We start from the raw sequence: 19,497 nt of genomic DNA, 5'->3' as shown, positions 1-19,497 counted from the left end.
TGTCTCTCTAGATGTGTGCCCACTCTGTCATCTATATGACATTTCATGTAAGTTAAATCATACAATACATGGTCTTTTGCTTTTGGCTTGTTTCATGTAGTGTAATATTTTCAAGGTTTATCCATTACATAGTCTGTACCAGTATTTCACTCCATTTTATTGCCAAGTAATATTCCATTGTATGGATATATCACATCTTATTTATCTAATCAGTTGACAGACATCTGCATTGTTTCCACTTTTGCTATTATGAATAATGGTATTATGAACATTTGTGTACAAGTTTTACGTAGACGTGTTTTCATTTCTCTTGGATATACACCTAAGAGTGAAATTGCTGGGCTGTATAGTAACTGAATCTTAAATCTTCTTAAGAACTACCAGACTTTTTCTCCAAGCAGCTGCACTATTTACATTCCCACAAGGGTTTCCTTGCTACAGTTCTTATTATTTGTCTTTTTGATTTTAGCCATCCTACTACCAATGAGTATGAAGTACTATCTCATATTTGCTTTGATTCACCTTTATAGATGGTTATTGATGTTGAGCATTGGTTCATGTGCTTACTGACATTTATACATTTTCTTTGGATAATGTCTATGCAGATCCTTTGCCCATTTTTAAATTGGACTGTTTGTCTTTTTACTCTACCATAAGGTAGAGGTCAAATTTTATTCTTTTTTTTTTTTGTCTTTTTGCTATTTCTTGGGCCGCTCCAGCGGCATATGGAGGTTCCCAGGCCAGGGGTCAAATCGGAGCTGTAGCCACCGGCTTACCCCAGAGCCACAGCAATGCAGGATCCGAGCCGTGTCTGCAACCTACACCACAGCTCACAGCAACGCTGGATCGTTAACCCACTGAGCAAGGGCAGAGACCGAACCTGCAACCTCATGGTTCCTAGTTGGATTCGTTAACCACTGCGCCACGACGGGAACTCCAAATTTTATTCTTTTCTATGTAGATACCCCATTGTCCCAGTATCATTTACTAAAGAAACTATTCTCTCTCCCATTAAACTGTCTTGGCATCACAGCTAACATTTTAAAAATAATTTCAAACCAGAAACACAAAATTATTTAGAAAATAATCAAAAGAGTCATCTGCACACCTTCTACCACAACCCTCCCGCACACAAAAAACTGAGGGAAGTTATTTTCCAGTTCTATGAAAGACAGTGAATACTTAGTCCAATTACTGGGAGCCCTATAATCAATCCTAATTAAATAACTTTAAAAAACAATGAACTAGTATCAATGTATTTCAGAAGGGAGAATGAAGTAAAATATGGAAAGTTAAAAAAAAGATGCAAAAGAAGGAGGATGCTCACAGGGAAATTTATAGCTTTAAATGCTTATATTAGAAAGCAAAAGGGAGTTATCTTTGTGGCTCAGTGGTTAATGAACCCAACTAGGATCCATGAGATGTGGAATCAATCCCTGGCTTGCTCAGTGGGTTAAGGATCTGGCATTGCCATGGCTGTGGTGTAGGTTGCAGACTTGGCTTGGATTCCATGTTGCTGTGGCTGTGGTGTAGGCCAGCAGCTGTAGCTCTAATTTGACCCATAGCTTGAGAACTTCCATATGCCACAGGTGCAGCCCTAAAAAGCAAAAGCAAAAAAAAAAGACAAAAATTTATAATCAATAATCTAAGCTTTTACTTAATGAAACTATAAAGAAAGTACAAATTAAACCCAAAGCAAGCATAGGGAAGAAAAAAGTAAAGTAATAGCAGAAACCAATGAAACTGATATCAGGAAAACAACAGAGAAAAACTTATGAAACCAAAGCTGGTTTTTGTTTTTGTTTTTGTTTTGTTTTGTTTTTAAAAGATCAATAGAACTAAAAAACTATTAGCTAGGCTGTTCAGCAAAACAAGAAAGGCACAAACTGCCAACATCAGAAATGACAGAGGTATAGCCTTTGCAGGCATTAGATGAAATGGACAGATTTCTTGCAAAGCAAAACTAACAAAGCTTACTCAAGAAGAAAAGGATAATGTTAAGAGGACTCTAAATTCATGGCTAAAAACCATCCAAAAAAGAAAACTCCAAGCCCAGACAGCTTCACTAATGAATCCTACCAAATATCAAAGAAAGAAATAACATCAAAGCTATTTCAGAGCATTCTTCATTCCAGAAAGAAGAACTGTCAGAACCAGTCCTGGGACCACTAAACATCAGCTATGAAGAAAGCAGCAAGCTTGCATCTCTACCCTGATTCTTATCTGCAACCCTGTTTTCCACCCCAAAACTGTAAGACCACCTCCTATTATCTCTCAAAGGGGAGCACAGTCTTTAAGGCCTGCTGTGGCCTCCTTCCTGGCAAAGCAATAAAGCTAATTTTTTTCCCCTTCGTTCCCCCACTACAAAAAAGCTATTACAAAATCTACCAGAAAATAGAAGAATGAATGCTTCCCGACTCTATTTTATGAAGCCAACATTACTCTGATCAAATAGTCATTACAAGAAAACTGAATACCATTATGCCTCATGAATACGTTCTCAAAAGCACTCAACAAATACTAGTAATTAGAATCTAGCAGGTGATGTTTAAACATTTTAAAATCAATAGATGTAACTCACGCTATCAACTAAAGAGAAAAAACCTTATAAGATCATTTCAAGAAATGCAGGAAAAGAGAACCTGATAAAATTCAATATCCATTCGCAATACTATAAAGCCATCAAAAAACTAGTAATAGAAGGGAATGTCCTCAACCAGGTTAAGGGAATTTCTGAAAAATCTATAGGTTTAATATGTTTTCCCCCCTAGGCCAGGAATAAGGCAAGAATGTCTACTCTCAACCTTTTTTCTTTTTTGGCTTTTTAGGGCTGCACCCATGGCGTATGGAGGTTCCTAGGCGAGAGGTCCAATCAGAGCCATAGCCACCAGCCTACACCACAGCCACAGCAATGCAGGATCCGAGCTGTGTCTGCGACCTATATCACAGCTCACAGCAACACTGGATCCTTAACCCATTGAGCAAGGCCAGGGATCAAACCCATGTCCTGATGGATGCTAGTCAGGTTCGTTAACTGCTAAGCCACCACGGGAACTCCAAGAATGTCTACTCACAATATCTATTCAACAATGAATTTATATTCAGTACAATAAAGCAAGAGGAAAGAAATGAAACGTATATAGATTGACACGGAAGAAATTAAACAGTCTCTTATTTGCAAAAAACATGATGATCTACATAGACAATCCCAAAGAATCTGCTAAAAAGCTACTAGAACTTAACATGTGTTTAGCCAGTTCACAGGATACAGGGTTAATGCATAAAAACCAATCTTATTTCCATGCACTGGCAACGAGCAACAGGAAACTGAAATTTTTTAAAAAGCATATTTTACAATAGCATCCCCAAAACATGAAATATTAGGTACAAATAAATCTAACTGGATGTGCAAGAATTACATGCTAAAAATCATTAAAAAAATTTTTTTTGGTCTTTTTAGGGCTGCAGCAATGGCATATGGTAGTTCCCAAGCTAGGAATCTAACTGGAGCTGCAGCTGCTGGCCTACACCACAGCCACAGCAACGCCAGACCCAGCTCGCGGCAATGTGGGATCCTTAAGGATCCTTAACCCACTGAGCGAGGCCAGGGATTGAACCCGAATCCTCATGGATACTAATCAGGTTCGTTACCATTGGGCCACAAGAGGAACTCCCTAAAAATTATAAAATTTTGATGAGTAAAATTAAAGAAGACTTATATAAATGAAATAACATTTTCATTAATCAGAGATTTGATGTTGTCAAAATATCAATTGTCCTTACTTTGTTCTACATATTCAACACAATGACAATAAAAATTCCAGCAGACTTGTTGGAGAAATTGACAAGTTGATTCTAAAATTTATCTGGATAAGCAAAGTACCTAGAATACCCAAAACAATTTTGAAAAAGAGTAAAAGTGGACAGAGTTCCATTGTGGCTCAACAGTAACCAAACTGACTAGTGTCCATGAGGAAGAGGGTTCAGTCCCTGGCCTTGCTCCATGGGTTAAAGATTCGGCACTGTCATGAGCTGTGGTATAGGTCAAAGATGTGGCTTGGATCCCACACTGCTATGGCTGTGGTGTAGGCCAGCAGCTGCAGCTCTGATTTAATCTCTACTCTGGGAATTTCCATATGCAGGAGGTGTGGCCCTTGAAAGCAAAAAAACAAAACAAACAAAAAACCCCCACACAGAAAAAAAACACTGTGGCAATGGTAAAAAGACATATAGATCAATAACACAGAAAAGAGATTCTAGAAAGACCCACGTGAATAGGGTCAACTGATTTTTTAAAAATAACCATACTGATGTATATTCTGCATATAATTCACTTTTTTTTTTTTTTCTTTTATGGCTACCCCACGGCATATGGAGTTCCCAGGCCAGGGATCAGATCTGAGCCGTAGTTGCAACTTAAGCCGCAGCTGTGGCAACACAAGATCCTAAACCCACCATAGCAGTCTGGGGATCAAACCTGTGTCCCACCACCCCCAAGATGCTGCTGAGCCTGCTGCACCATGAGAACTCCTAGATATAAGTCTTTTCTTCAAGTATATAATTCATGGTCAATTGATTTTTGATAAAGGTGCCAAAGTAATTCAATGAAAAAGTATAGCTTTTCCAACAAATGGTGCTGGCACAATTGGATATCCATGCACACACATTAAAAAAAAAAAAAATAAACCTTGACTCATACCTTACAACATATAAAAAAAAAACTCGGAGTTCCCGTCGTGGCTCAGTGGTTAATGAATCTGACTAGGAGCCATGAAGTTGTGGGTTTGATCCCTGGCCTTGCTCAGTGGGTTAAGGATCCAACATTGCCATGAGCTGTGGTGTAGGTCGCAGACGCAGATCGGATCTGGCATTGCTGTGGCTGTGGCATAGGCCAGCGGCTACAGCTCTGATTAGACCCCTAGCCTGGGAACCTCCATATGCCTTGGCAGTGGCCCTAGAAAAGGCAAAAAGACAAAAAACAAACAAACAAAAAAACAAACAAACAAAAAACACCAAAAAACCCTCAAAATGGATCATACACCTAAATATAAAACCTAACACCATAAAACTCCTAGAAAAAAAACACAGAAAAAAATTTTTTGTTACTTTGGACTAGGCAAAGATTTCTTGGATAACATACAAAAAGTGTGAATCATAAAAGAAAAGACTTAAATTGGTTATCAAAATTAGAAATCTCTGGTCTTCAAAAGATAACGTGGAGAGAATGAAAAGACAAGTTACAAACTGGGAGAAAATATGTGCAAGACACTTGCCTGACAAGTGATGTGTTTGCCCAGAAAATATAAAGAACTGTCAAAACTCAATTTAAAAAAATTCAAACCAATTTAATTATTAGGGCCATATCCACAGCACATGGAGGTTCCCAGGCTAAGGGTCTAATCGGAGCTACAGCTGCTGTCCTACACCAGTCACAGCAGCGCCAGATCTCAGCCGCATTTGCAACCTACACCACAGCTCATGGCAACACCAGATCCTTAACCCACTGAGTGAGGCTAGGGATTGAACCTGTGTCCTCAGGGATACTAGTCAGGTTCATTTCCACTGAGCCATGACAGGAACTCCTCAAACCAATTTAAAAATGGGTCAAAAAATAAAATAAGATAGCAAATAAGCACATGAAAAGATGCTCAACATCATCCATTGTTAGAGGAATGAAAATTAAAACCACTATGAGATAGTAATATTAATATCAGAAAGGTTGTAAAAACAAAAACTGATACTACTACATGCCAGAGGTATATACAAAATGGTCCAGCCACTTGAGGAAATGGTTTCTTATAAAGATGAGCATATACTTAGTTGGCACATGACTCAACAATCCCACTCCTAGGTATTTATTTACCAGAGAAGTGAAATTATGTCCACACAAGGACCTGTACACAAATGTTTTTAGTGGCTTTATTCATAATAGCCAAAAACTAAAAACAAATTTAATGTCCTTTAATTGATTGTGGAATTTAAAAAATGTGAATCCATACAATGGAATACTATTCAGCAATAAAAAAAACGAATAAACTACTAATGCATGCAACCAGAAAGATGAATTTCAAAAGCATTTAGCTAAAGCAGAAATTGACAAAATTTTTCTGTAAAAGGGCAATATGCTAGGTACTTTACATTTTGCAGACCATATAGTCTCTGTCACAACTATTCAATTCTGCCATTGCTCTCCAAAAGCAGCCACAGATAATGTGTAATCCATGAGTGGCACTGTTCTGATAAAACCCTAAACTACAGGCAGTGAGCCTGATTTGGCCCACAAGCAGTCATGTGCTCAATCAGAGAAGCTAGGCACAAAAGGTTAAACTATATGGTTCCCTTTATAAGGTCATATCATAAAGGAAAACATAGGGAAAGAAATCAAATCAGTGGTTGCCAGGGCCTGGGGGTAGAGGTAAGGGATTAACTAGAAGGGGGCACAAGACAACTTTTGGAAGGATGAAAATATTCTATTTCTTGATTGTGGTAGTGATTACATGACTGTAAATATGCGTCAAAATTCACCAACCTGTATACCTAAAAAAGGAGAATTTTACTATATGCAAATTATGCTTCGATAATCCTAACTTAGGAAGGGAAGGAAAGAAAGAAGCAAGCCAACTGGCCAGCTGATCATTCTTTGGTCTCTGACTGAATAAATCAAAAAAAATTTTTTTGAGGCAATCAAAAGTCAAGGAAATTTGAACAGTTACTAGATACTTTGCAATATTTTAAAAATTATTATTCAAACTTTTTACATGTGATAATGGTATTGTATTATGGTTATTTTAAAAAAAGAACAGAGTTCTTACTTTTAGAAATATATACTAAAGTACTTGCGGATGAAATTATATCTAAGATTTATTTTAAAATACTCCATCTGAAGGGGGGTGGGTAGAAATACACTAATAATTATTGAACCTGGGTAGTAGGTAAATAGAGGTTCATTACATTATTCTTGGTACTTTTATATGTTTTAATATCTCTACAAGAATCAAGTTGAGTTGTGAGGTTTTGTTTTTTTTTTTGTTTTTTGTTTTTTGCCTTTTTTAGGGCTGTACTTGTGGCATATGGAAGTTTCCAGGCTAGGGGTTGAATTGGAGCTGCAAGTGCCGGCCGACACCAGAGCCACAGTAACGCCAGATCTGAGCCATGTCTGCAACCTACACCACAGCTCTCAACAATGAGAGATCCTTAACCCACTGAGCAAGTCCAGGGATTGAACCCACATCCTCATGAATACTAGCCAAATTAATTTCTGCTGAAATATAATGGGAACTCTTTGGTTTTGATTTTTTTTTTTTTTTGTCTTTTTGTCATTTTGTCTTTTCTAGGGCTGCACCCACGGCACATGGAGGTTCCCAGGCTAGGGGTCTAATCAGAGCTGCAGCCGCTGGCCTACACCAGAGCCATAGCAACTGGGGATCCAAGCCATGTCTGTGACCTACACCACAGCTCACAGCAACACCAGATCCTTAACCCAATGAGCAAGGCCAGGGATCGAGCCCGCAACCTCATGGTTTCTAGTCGGATTTGTTAACCACTGAGCCACAACGGGAACTCCTTGATTTTTTTTAATAAAAGAAAAAAAATGCATGAGAAAGAAAAACATGTAAAAGAGAGATTATGCACTTAATGTCTACAGAGATCAAGTAGGTGAAAAAGTGAGATAAGCAAGAATGATAGTGTCTGGGGCCAAATGCAATCACATGAAATCTTTGAAAAATGTATGGGGTCTGAACATACATACTGGTAACTTCTCACCTAAGACCTTAAAACTCTGAAGATAATTACACACTTGAACATATCTTTATTTTTTATTTTTAATTAATTAATTTATTTTTCTGTCTTTTGTCTTTTTAGGTCTGAACCCGAGGCATATGGAGGTTCCCAGGCTAGGGGTCTAATTCGAGCTACAGCTACCAGCCTACAACATAGCCACAGCAACATGGGATCTGAGCCACATCTGCGACCTACACCACAGCTCATGGTAACACCGGATCCTCAACCCACTGAGCAAGGCCAGGGATTGAACCTGAAACCTCATGGTTACTAGTCAGATTTGTTTCCACTGTACTACACCGGGAACTCCAGCTTGCACATATCTTTATAAACAATGTGTACACAATGTGAAAAGAAGTTAAATGTGAAGTGAGCTGTTTCCTAGAATCCAGAAAACACTGAATATGTAGTAATAGTCAAAACACAACAATAACAAAAACAATGCATTACCTGGTTCTGGGACAAAATTAGCATTACAAATTGGCCTCTAATTTCACAATCTGTCTTTAGCTATGTATCAAATACACAGCTTTTTTTTTTTTTTTCCCTGCACCCGTGGCATGTGGAAATTCTCACACCAGGTATCAAAGCTTCACCACAGCTGTGGCCTGTGCCACAGTGGCAGCAATGCCAGACCCTTAATCTGCTGCACCACAAGGGAACTTTCCATATATATATTTTTAAATGAGAAAATAGGAGAAAGGAAGTGATAGGAGATTTTCAGTAATACTATAGCAGAAAACACAGCCAACTATATCAGGACGATAATCCATTTTAACTAAGCAGATTGGTAAAGAAGGATATATACCTAAAATTAACATTGGAAATAGTTTTAAAAGAATATCATCCGAACTTTGTTAATATAATATCTTGAGTGGAGAGACTATCTAATAATAAAATCAGAAAGTAACTATACCCATGGTTTTCTTCATAATATTGTAGAATACACCACCCTGCTGGAACATGTGCGGAAGCCCCTTTGCATAAGACCATACATCTTCTCCTGTAAAATAAAAACAGATAATAGTATTAGCAGCAAATAAGAGAGTTCAACCTAGGCTTGCTTTAATACAGACTAGCCTCCAGAGAGACTGTAAAGCAGATCTCCTAAGTGAATGATGCAGTCTGGTATAATACAACCTATAGGGAGTGATATGGAATGAGGAACTACAGCACACAAGAAAATGCATGGCCCATCTAAAGGGAGTCACCATTGCCAGGTGCTGTCATAGAAGAGTATAGCCCCCATGTTTCAAGACCAAACGGGATTTCAAGAGAAGCAGAAACCCAGGTTTTTAATGTCAATTCTCCCATTTTTTTTTTTCTTTTTTCTTTTTAGGACCACACCTGCAGCATATGGAAGTTCCCAGGCTAGGGGTTGAATTAGAGCTGCAGCTGCCAACCTATGCCACAGCCATAGCCACAGCCATGCCAGATCTGAGCCACATCTGTGACCTATGCTGCACTTGTGGTAACACCAGATCCTTAACCCACTGAGAGAGGCCAGGGACTGAACTTGCATCCTCATGGATACTAGTCAGGTTCTTAACCCACTGAGCCACAATGGGAACTCCCCAATTTTTAAACTAAGAACTAATTAAAAAAATGTCTTTAAAACTGCATGAATCTGCACCAAAAAAAACTCAAAATGGTTTAAAGACTTAAATATAAGACAAGACACCAGCAAACTCCTAGAAGAGAACATAGGCAAAACATTTTCTGATATCAGCCTTACAAATGTTTTCTCAGGTCAGTCTCCCGAAGCAACAGAAATAAAAGCAAAAAAATAAACCAATGGGGCCTAATCAAACTGACAAGCTTTTGCACAGCAAAGGAAACAATAAAAAAAACAAAAAGACAACTTACAAAATGGGAGAAAATAGTTTCAAATGATGCAGCTGACAAGGGCTTAATCTCTAAAATTATAATTTATATAACCCAACAACAAAAAAGCCAACAATCCAACTGAAAAATGGGCAAAAGACCTGAATTGACATTTCTCCAAAGAAGATATACAGATGGCCAACAAGCACATGAAAAAATGCTCAACATCACTGATTATTAGAGAAATGCAAATCAAAACTACTATGAGGTACCACCTCACACCAGAATGGCCTTCATTAATAAGTCCACAAAGAACAAATGCTAGAGAGGATGCGGAGAAAAGGGAACCCTCCTGCACTGTTGGTGGAAATGTAAATTGGTACAACCACTATGGAAAACAGTAAGGAGGTACCTCAGTAAACACAGAACTACCATATGACCCAGTAATCCCCCTCTTGGACATATACCCAGACAAAACTTTCCTTGAAAAAGACACATGGGAGTTCCCGTCGTGGCGCAGTGGTTAACGAATCCGACTAGGAACCATGAGGTTGTGGGTTCGGTCCCTGCCCTTGCTCAGTGGGTTAACGATCCGGCGTTGCCGTGAGCTGTGGTGTAGGTTGCAGACGCGGCTCGGATCCCGCGTTGCTGTGGCTCTGGCGTAGGCTGGTGGCTGCAGCTCCGATTCGACCCCTAGCCTTGGGAACCTCCATATGCCGCGGGAGCGGCCCAAGAAATAGCAACAACAACAACAACAACAAAAAGACAAAAGACAAAAAAAAAAAAAAAAAAAGAAAAAAGAAAAAGACACATGCACCCACATGTTCACTGAAGCATCATTCACAATAGCCAAGACACGGAAACAACTTAAATGTCCAGTGACAGATGAATGGATTAAGAAGATGTGCTATATATATACACAATGCAATACTACTCGGCCATAAAAAAGAACAAAATAATGCCATTTACAGCAACATGGATGGAACTAGAGACTCTCACACTAAGTGAAGTAAGTCAGAAAGAGAAAGACAAATAGATTATGACATCATTTATATCTAGAATCTAATATATGGCACAAATGAACCTTTCCACAGAGAAGAAACTCATGGACACGGAGAACACACTTGTGGTTGCCAAGGGAGAGCGGGAGGGAGTGGGATGGATTGGGAATTTGTTTGTTTGTTTTTAATAATGGTTTTGTTTTTGTTTTTTGGTCTTTTTGTCTTTTCTAGGGCTGCACCTGTGGCATATGGAGGGAGGTTCCCAGGTTAGGGGTCCAATTGGAGCTGTAGCCAGTGGCCTATGCCAGAGACACAGCAATGCGGGATCCGAGATGCGTCTGTGACCTACACCACAGCTCATGGCAACGCTGGATCCTTAACCCACTAAGCGAGGCCAGGGATCAAACCTACAACCTCATGGTTCCTAGTCAGATTCGCTAACCACTGAGCCACGACGGGAACTCCCATAATGATTTTTTTTAGTAATGATTTTGGAATTTGAGGTTAATAAATGCAAACTATTGCCTTTGGAATGGATAAGCAATGAGATCCTGCTATATAGCACTGGGAACTATATCTAGTCACTTATGATAGAGTATGATAATGTGAGAAAAAAAGAATGTGTGCATGTATACGTAGCTGGATCACTGTGCTGTACAGCAGAAAACTGACAGAACACCAGCTATAACGGAAAAAAATAAAAATCATTATTAAAAAAGTAAATAAATAAAACTACACGAGCCAATACCGGGCATATTAAACAAAATATTTATGAAGACTCAATCCAGTTCAAAGTAAACTAGTTTTCAACCCTGGACTAGAACAACAGAAAAGGTTATAGAAAGATTTTTATGTTTTTTAAGTAGAATATAAGAATATATTCTCTATTTATGTTAAAACTAATAAAAACACATGGAAATGGCTAGGGAGAAAAATTAAATAGGTAGATTGAATGTAAGTAATTAATGTTGTATCTTGTTTCAAAGTTGACTTTCCCAGGCTAGGGGTCTAATTGGAGCTACAGCTACAGGCCTACACCACAGCTCACAGCAATGCCAGATCCTTAACCCACTGAGCAAGGCCAGGGATCAAACCCACAACCTCACGGTTCCTAGTAGGATTCGTTTCCATTGTGCCATGACGGGAACTCCCAAAATTGACTTTTTAAAATAGAAATGTAGGGGGGGAAATGACCTGTTGACAAGATTTAGAATAAACATTAGAAGTCCACAAAATAGCCACAAGCAAACCACCATTTTTTTTCAAGAACTTCCTTTGACAGTGCCTATCATCAATAGGAAGTTTCAAATAAAAAGAATGATAATCACTGTTTAAGAAGTTAATAAAGAATGGAAGGAACACAAAATTTATTTTTGGTTTGTGAAATACTTATTTTTGTTTCTTTACATTTTCATTATTTTCTCATCTGATAATGTATATGTACTACTTTTATAATCAGAATTTTTTAATTTTAACAAAGAAAGGTTAATGTTTATCTTTCCTGCTAAAAGACTGTATGTTAGACCTGAGCTTTGAACAGAGGTTACTGATGATGTGAATTAATTGCTATGTACCTACAATCTCTCAGAGCTCTAACCCCTCCCACTTCCATAAACAGGAATAGGAATCTGCATGGCAGTTGGCTGAAGTTGCTCAGTGTATCAGTTTAAAGTATATAGATATAAAAAGCCTGGGCACTTAAAGTTTCAGTTAACCAGAACACACTTCCACATAAACATTTCACTCACTAATGATACAGTACTACTAGAAAATGGCAATATTTAAGGGTAGACACAGAGGTTAAATTTCAAAATTTGAATATAAGAACCCCTAAGTATAGAATTTAGTAACTTCTGGTAGAAGTTTTGATCATTGAATTTATCATTAAACTTTATTTGGATAAATTATGTCTACAGTGATAACCTTTCATTTGGTTATTATCAATGTTGTATTAAATGTACTTAGGGAGTTCCCATCGTGGCGCAGTGGTTAACGAATCTGACTAGGAACCATGAGGTTGCGGGTTCGGTCCCTGCCCTTGCTCAGTGGGTTGACGATCCAGTGTTGCCGTGAGCTGTGATGAAGGTTGCAGACGCGGCTCGGATCCCGCGTTGCTGTGGCTCTGGAGTAGGCCAGTGGCTACAGCTCCGACTGGACCCCTAGCCTGGGAACCTCCATATGCCGCGGGAGCGGCCCAAAGAAATAGCAAAAAGACAAAATAAATAAATAAATAAATGTACTTAGTATTTAGTGAAATACACTAGGATATTATTTATCAAATACTCTAGAATATAAAAAAATTATACAGTAACACTTAATTTTTTGGGTCAAAATCTAAAACCGGTGCAAAAATAGTAAACTCCTCAGAACTGACCACCTAAATATTAGTAAGAAAAACGTTTCTTAGTACTTCACATACCTGACTATTCATTATTTAAGCAGGCATAACTCCAAAAAGTAAGAACTCGAAGTGTGTATCAATCTTGTTTTCATCATCTCCTCCTAAGGATTCCTTTTAAGCATTATTTTCCTAATCTGCCTCCCCCATGACATTTGAATAATACAGATATAGTGTTTATCTGTTTATGTACTATATATGTATATCTGCACTTGATTCATTAAATAGAGGAAGATTTAGTTTACCTTCCCCCAAGAACTAATTTTTGCCCTCTTCAGACCTGTATGACCTCATTGAGTGAGTATCTATGCTCTATTGCCTTAAGGGATAGATAACCATCTAAATCTCTATTATCTACCCAGCTCTGAGCAGGCATTTTATAGTTTCAATTACTCCTCACAGCTGAGCCCTATTTTGCAGAAAAGGAAAAAAGCCCAGAGAGTTTAAACAATTCTCTCAAGACCAAATAGCTAGTAAATGGCAAAGCCTGGATTTGAATCCTGTGTATCTTCCACAGCTTATACCCTTTTCCACTGACACTAAACCTCTACTAGAGATCAAATCATGTTATAACAAATTTGGCAGAATTATCCACTCTTTTTCTTTCTTCTTCTTATTTTTTGGCCACAACCAAGACATGCAAGGAGTTTCCGAACCAGGAATCAAACCCTGGCCACAGTAGTGACCACATCAGGTCCTTAACCCACTAGGCTGTCAGGGAACTCTTAGCCATACTTTTTGTATAGATATCCATGGGATCAACAACTGGTTGGAAGAAAAAAAATGGGCCAATTATTTCCTTTGGTATATACATACTTCCACTGAAGTTATGTTTGTTGATAATAGAACCAAGGAAAGGGACTGGAGATCAGAAAGCAGGGCTTGTGACACTGCACAGGTCCCCTATCAGTCTCAGATGGCCCTCCGCTGCATTTCTCTCCATCTCTTCTACAACTACTCTGGTTCAGGCCCATCTCCTGCCTGAATTACTACCATCGCCTCATTACTGGTTTTCCCTCTAAACTTGTTCTCCCCAAATCCCTCCTCCATAGCCTTTAGAGTTAAACCTTTAATGGTTCCCCCAAACCAAAAAGTCTAAGCTCCTTTTTCAAGGCACCCTAAGATTCCTTGACCTCTCTCCTACCTCTCATCTCTTACCATATCCAAACTTGCCTTTCTACAAAGCAACACAACCAAACTGCCACCATTCTCCAAAGGCCAATAACTGCTACGTATTCTTTAGAATTCAATTTAGGTGTCACTTCTAGGAGTCTTCAGGAGTGGTTAGGAAGGTACCGCCCCTGCTGCTCCTGTGCCTGGGAATACCACAGCCCTTATCACACTACAGGTTAACTTAGTTTACTTTTGTTTCCCCTTCTAGACCAGAAGCTTTTCAGAGTCAGGAAGAGGTCAGTGGCCTGTTTGACATTCCACTCCCAGGGCCTGGCAGAGTGCTGGACAGACCGCAGCACTAAGCATTCATGAATCAATGGATAGCATAAATGAGGTGTTTTTCTTTTAATAATGCCTGAAAGAAGTCTATGAAAAACTTAACTGAGGAATTCCCATCACTTACTGGTTAATGAACCTGACTAGTATCCATGACAATGCGGGTTCGATCCTTGGCCTTGCTCAGTGGGTTAAGGATCCAGTGCTGCTGTGAGCTGTGGTGTAGGTTGCAGATGCAGCTCAGGTCCCAGGTTGCTGTGGCTGTGGCATAGCCCATTGACTGCAGCTCCAATTCGACCCCTAGCCTAGGAACCTCCATATGCTGCAGGTGCAGCCCTAAAAAGACAAAGGACAAAAAAAAAAAAAAAAAAAAAAAAAAAAAAGTTAACAAACAGTACAATGATACCCGTAATTTAATGTTTTACGGATAAAATGTTAACTAATGGTAAAATCTATACCTTTTCATGAATCTAATAAAACAAAATCATTGCAAAAAACAAAGGTGAAGACTTTTAGGTACAAATTTTCAATTATAAAATAAATAAGTCATGGGGATGTCATGTACAACATTGTGACTGTAGTTAATAATACTGCATTTGAGGAGTTTCTGTTGTGGCTCAGCAGAATAAGGATCTGACATTGTCTCTCTGAGAATGCAGATTCAAGCCTGGCCTCATTCAGGGGGTTAAGGATCCAGTATTGCTACAATCTTCGGCATAGGTCACAGATGTGGCTTGAATCCAGCACTGCTATGGCTTTGGTGTAGGTTGGCAGCTGCAACTCTGATTCAACCCTAGTTTGGAAAATTCCATATGCTGCAAATGCAGCCATTAAAACAACTTGTATTTGAAAGGGGGGTGGGGTGGGAGGAATTTACTTTTCTACCATTTCATTGGAAAGTAAATTCTTAGAGAATAGTTCTAGTTTGGCAAAGCATCTAGCAAATATTAATTCATATTTTCCTGTTAGTCTCCAATTCATTTTACCTTATAATTCAACTGTTTCTTTCTTTTTTTTTTTTTGTCCTTTGTCTTTTGAGGACCGCACGCACGGCATATGGAGGTTCCCAGGCTAGGGGTCAAATCGGAGCTGTAGCCGCCGGCCTACGCCAGAGCCACAGCAATGTAGGATCTGAGGCGCATCTGCAACCTATACCACAGCTCATGGCAACGCCGGATCCTTAACCCACTTGATTGAGGAGAGGGATTGAACTTGCAACCTCATGGTTACTAGTCGGGTTCGTTAACCACTGAGCCACGATGGGAACTCCTCAACTGTTTCTTCACAGTACAACAATAAAATGCTTATGTTGAACATACTATGTGTGTGTAATAAATGTAGAAAAAAATTTAGACCATCATCATCATAGATAACCTCTGTTCACACCCTGTCTTCCTCAAATCAGTTCTCACACCTGAATGGTAGCTATTATACATGGCAATGATATTACAGATTTTTTTTTGGTTATCTGTTTTTTTTCCTCTTTAATAAGAAGTAATTTTTTTTTGGGGGGGTGGGCACACACAGTCTGTAGAAGGTCCTAGGCTAAGGGTCAAATTGGAGCTGCAGCCGCTGGCCTATACCACAGTCACAGCAACACCAGATCTGAGCCTCATCTGTGACCTACACCATGGCTCACAGCAACATCAGATCCTTAACCCACTGAGAGAGGCCAGGGATTGAAGCCGTGTCCTCATGGATACTAATCAGGTTTGTTACTGCTGAGCCATGATGGGAACATCTAATTTTTTTAAAGTATGTTAAAAGTAAATATTTTCATTATGTTTTTCCAATTTTTACTACTAATAAAATCATCGGGTTAAAAGGTCATCATTCCAATTTTCTAACTTTAGATATTTATAGAGGAATTTGAAGTTTTTGCTTTATAATTTATGAAGCAAGCAAGTCAATTTTAAAATCTAACTTCTATATGAAATCTATTATTAACTCCCCCAAAATACGTAAAATCTACTCTTAACTCAAGTACCTATGACCTTAAAATAAACTGATGAAAATGAAAATTTAAACTACGAACATGGAGCTGTTTCTACTAGAAAGAATCCTAAAGGTATTCACTGGTAAAAAAAAAAAAAAAAAAAAAAGAAAAAAAAATTGTTGCCATTTCTCCACTCTTCCTATAGATCCTCTCACCTAAAAATGTATCTACCTTATTAACAGTCAAAAACATTTCTAAGAAAAGCATACCTTGGAAAACAGACTTCTGGTTGCCAAGCGGGAGGAGGAGGGAATGCGATGGTATGGGAGTTTGAAGTTAATAGATGCAAACCATTACATTTGCTAGGTTCTACTGTATAGCACAGGGAACTATATCCAATCTCTTGTGACAGAACATAATGGAAGATAATTTGAGAAAAAGAATGTATGTATATGTATGACTAGGTTACTTTGCTGTACAGCAGAAATTGGCACAACACTGTAAATCAACTATACTGTAATAAAAACATTTTTGTTAAAAAAAAATGGATGAGTCTGGGAAATAGAAAAAAATAAAAGAAAGCAGTCTTATTTCTCTCTTCATACTCAGTCCCTTAAGTATTGATTAGTGATATCATCAGTTTTAAAAGATGTATTTATCATACACACACGTACACAAAACGAAACTGTGTATAAATGTGTACACACACACACACACACAGAGAGTCAGATTCTCCCTGGGGAGTGCAAATGTTAAAGAGAATTATTGTATTCTACTTTATACATACTTGAGTTATTTTTTTTTTATTTTTATTATTTTTTCCCACGGCATGTGGAGATTCCCAGGCTAGGGGTCCAATTGGAGCTGTAGCCACCGGCCTACACCAGAGCCACAGAAACGCGGGATCCAAGCTGAGTCTGCAACCTACACCACAGCTCACGGCAACGCTGGATCATTAACCCACTGAGCAAAGGCAGGGACCGAACCCGCAACCTCATGGTTCCTAGTTGGATTCGTTAACCACTGCGCCACGACGGGAACTCCGACTTGAGTTCTTTATTTTTCTAGAAATAATATTATCTTATAAAGGAAAAAATATAAAGAAAAAAAGTAACAGAATCAGCGCTTAACCTAATCTTCAAGGTATGAGAGTATAAAAATCACCATTTATAACATACATTTATCTTTTTAAACAACTTGACATTTTTGTTATTATAGTTGATTTACAATGTTGGGCCAATTTCTGCTCTATAGCATAGTGACCCAGTCATACACACACATATATTCTTTTTCTTATACTATCTTCCATCATGTTCTATCCCAAGAGATAGGATATAGCTCCCTGCGCTGTACAGTACGACCTTATTTGTTATCCATCCTAAATGTAATAGTTTACATCAAACTACCCCAAGCTCCCAGTCCATCCCATTCTCTCCCCATTCCCCCTTGGCAACCACAAGTCTGTTCTCTATGCTTTGAGTCTGTTTTTGTTTTTATAGCTTCATTTGTGCCATATATAAAAATATATATATATTGAGGGCTGCACCTGTGGCATATGCAAGTTCCCAGGCTAGGGGTCAAATGAAGCTGCAGCTGCTAGCCTATACCACAGCTCATGGCAATGCCAGATCCTTAATCCACTGAGCAGGGCCAGGGATCAAACCAGTGTCCTCATGGATACTAGTCGGGTTCGTTATCACTGAACCACAATGGGAACTCCAAGTGCCATATTTTAGATTCCACATGTAAGTGAAAGCATATGGTATTTATCTTTCTCTTTCTTACTTCACTTAGTATAAGAATCTCTAATTGCATCCATGTTACCGCAAAGGGCATTATTTTGTTCTTTTTTATGGCTGAGAAGATTGCATATACATTTATCTTAAGATACACCTATATGCATTCTTTTTTAATTCAACTTTATGACTGCGCTTCCATTAGAAATATGTCATTTAGAGATCATTAGAAGGGTAATCAGATAGTACATTAAGAATAATAGATGCATTAAGTATTATCTAGATTTGAAACTGTCCTTCACCCAGGATTTGAAGAAAAAAATTAAGATGCAATTATGATATTCAGATCCCATAATCCCATGTCATCTTTTTTTCTTCTTTTAATGGCTGCACCCACAGCATATGGAAGTTATCGGGCCAGGGACTGAATCCGAGAGACTTTAACCCACTGCACTGGGCCAGGCACCAAACCTGAGCTTCCAGAGCAACCCAAGCCGATGCAGTTGGATTCTTAACCCACTGCTCCACAGAAGGAACTCCCCATGTCATCTTAAAAATAAGTGTTTGAGGAGTTCCTCTGTGCTACAGCAAGTTAGGTATGCGGCGTTGTCACTGCAGTGGTTCAGGTTGCTGCTGTGGCACAGATTCGATCCCTGGCCCAGGAACTTCTGTATGCTGTGGCTTGGCAAAAAAAAAATAAATGTTTGAACATTATGTGTGATTTGGAAAATCACAGGCAGTTACAACAACAATAGGTACTATGAAATTATAAACTACTGTGTAATTTTAAAATTTATATTAAAAATTCATATAGGAAACTGACACAACACTATAAATCAACTATACTCTAATAAACATAAACAAATATAATAATATTGATAAAGATAGAAAGTATACAAAAATCAAACAATTTTCTCAACTCCTGCAAGGTTGATAACCTTTGCAGTAAAGTAGGATAAATATAAGTAGACTAATTCCATTAAAGCATTTCTGACAAAGTATGTATAAAACTCTTATAAAACTGATGAATTGTTTTTCACAAATCTATATTTTACCTCTTGAAAAACAAAATTAACTAAAAATTTAGTGGAATACGATTCTAAGAAAAAAGAAATTAACATAGTATTTATAGTGGATGATACACTATCGCATCTACCATAAAATAAAATCCACAAAAGAGGAGTTCCCGTCGTGGCGCAGCGGTTAACGAATCCGACTAGGAACCATGAGGTTGCGGGTTCGATCCCTGCCCCTGCTCAGTGGGTTAACGATCCGGCGTTGCCGTGAGCTGTGGTGTAGGTTGCAGACACGGCTCGGATCCCGCGTTGCTGTGGCTCTGGCGTAGGCCGGTGGCTGCAGCTCCGATTCAAC

At 38.5% G+C, this 19,497-nt stretch overlaps 1 protein-coding gene across 1 annotated transcript in view; it reads right to left on the bottom strand.

Moving 5' to 3' along the window:
* Positions 1-19,497, bottom strand: part of VCPIP1 (valosin containing protein interacting protein 1) — a 35,374-nt gene that overhangs the window by 8,741 nt on the left and 7,136 nt on the right. Inside the window, exon 2 of the mRNA XM_003355045.5 lies at positions 8,699-8,785. Within this exon, the coding sequence (XP_003355093.2) occupies positions 8,699-8,785 (87 nt within the window). The remainder of the gene's footprint in view (positions 1-8,698; positions 8,786-19,497) is intronic.

Source organism: Sus scrofa, chromosome 4 (assembly GCF_054392235.1).
Source record: "Sus scrofa isolate SSC_HxYL_T2T_F1_AM1 chromosome 4, Sscrofa_HxYL_maternal_Yorkshire_Landrace_v2.0, whole genome shotgun sequence".
Lineage (NCBI taxonomy): Eukaryota > Metazoa > Chordata > Mammalia > Artiodactyla > Suidae > Sus > Sus scrofa.
This window is presented reverse-complemented; position numbering and strand designations above follow the sequence as displayed.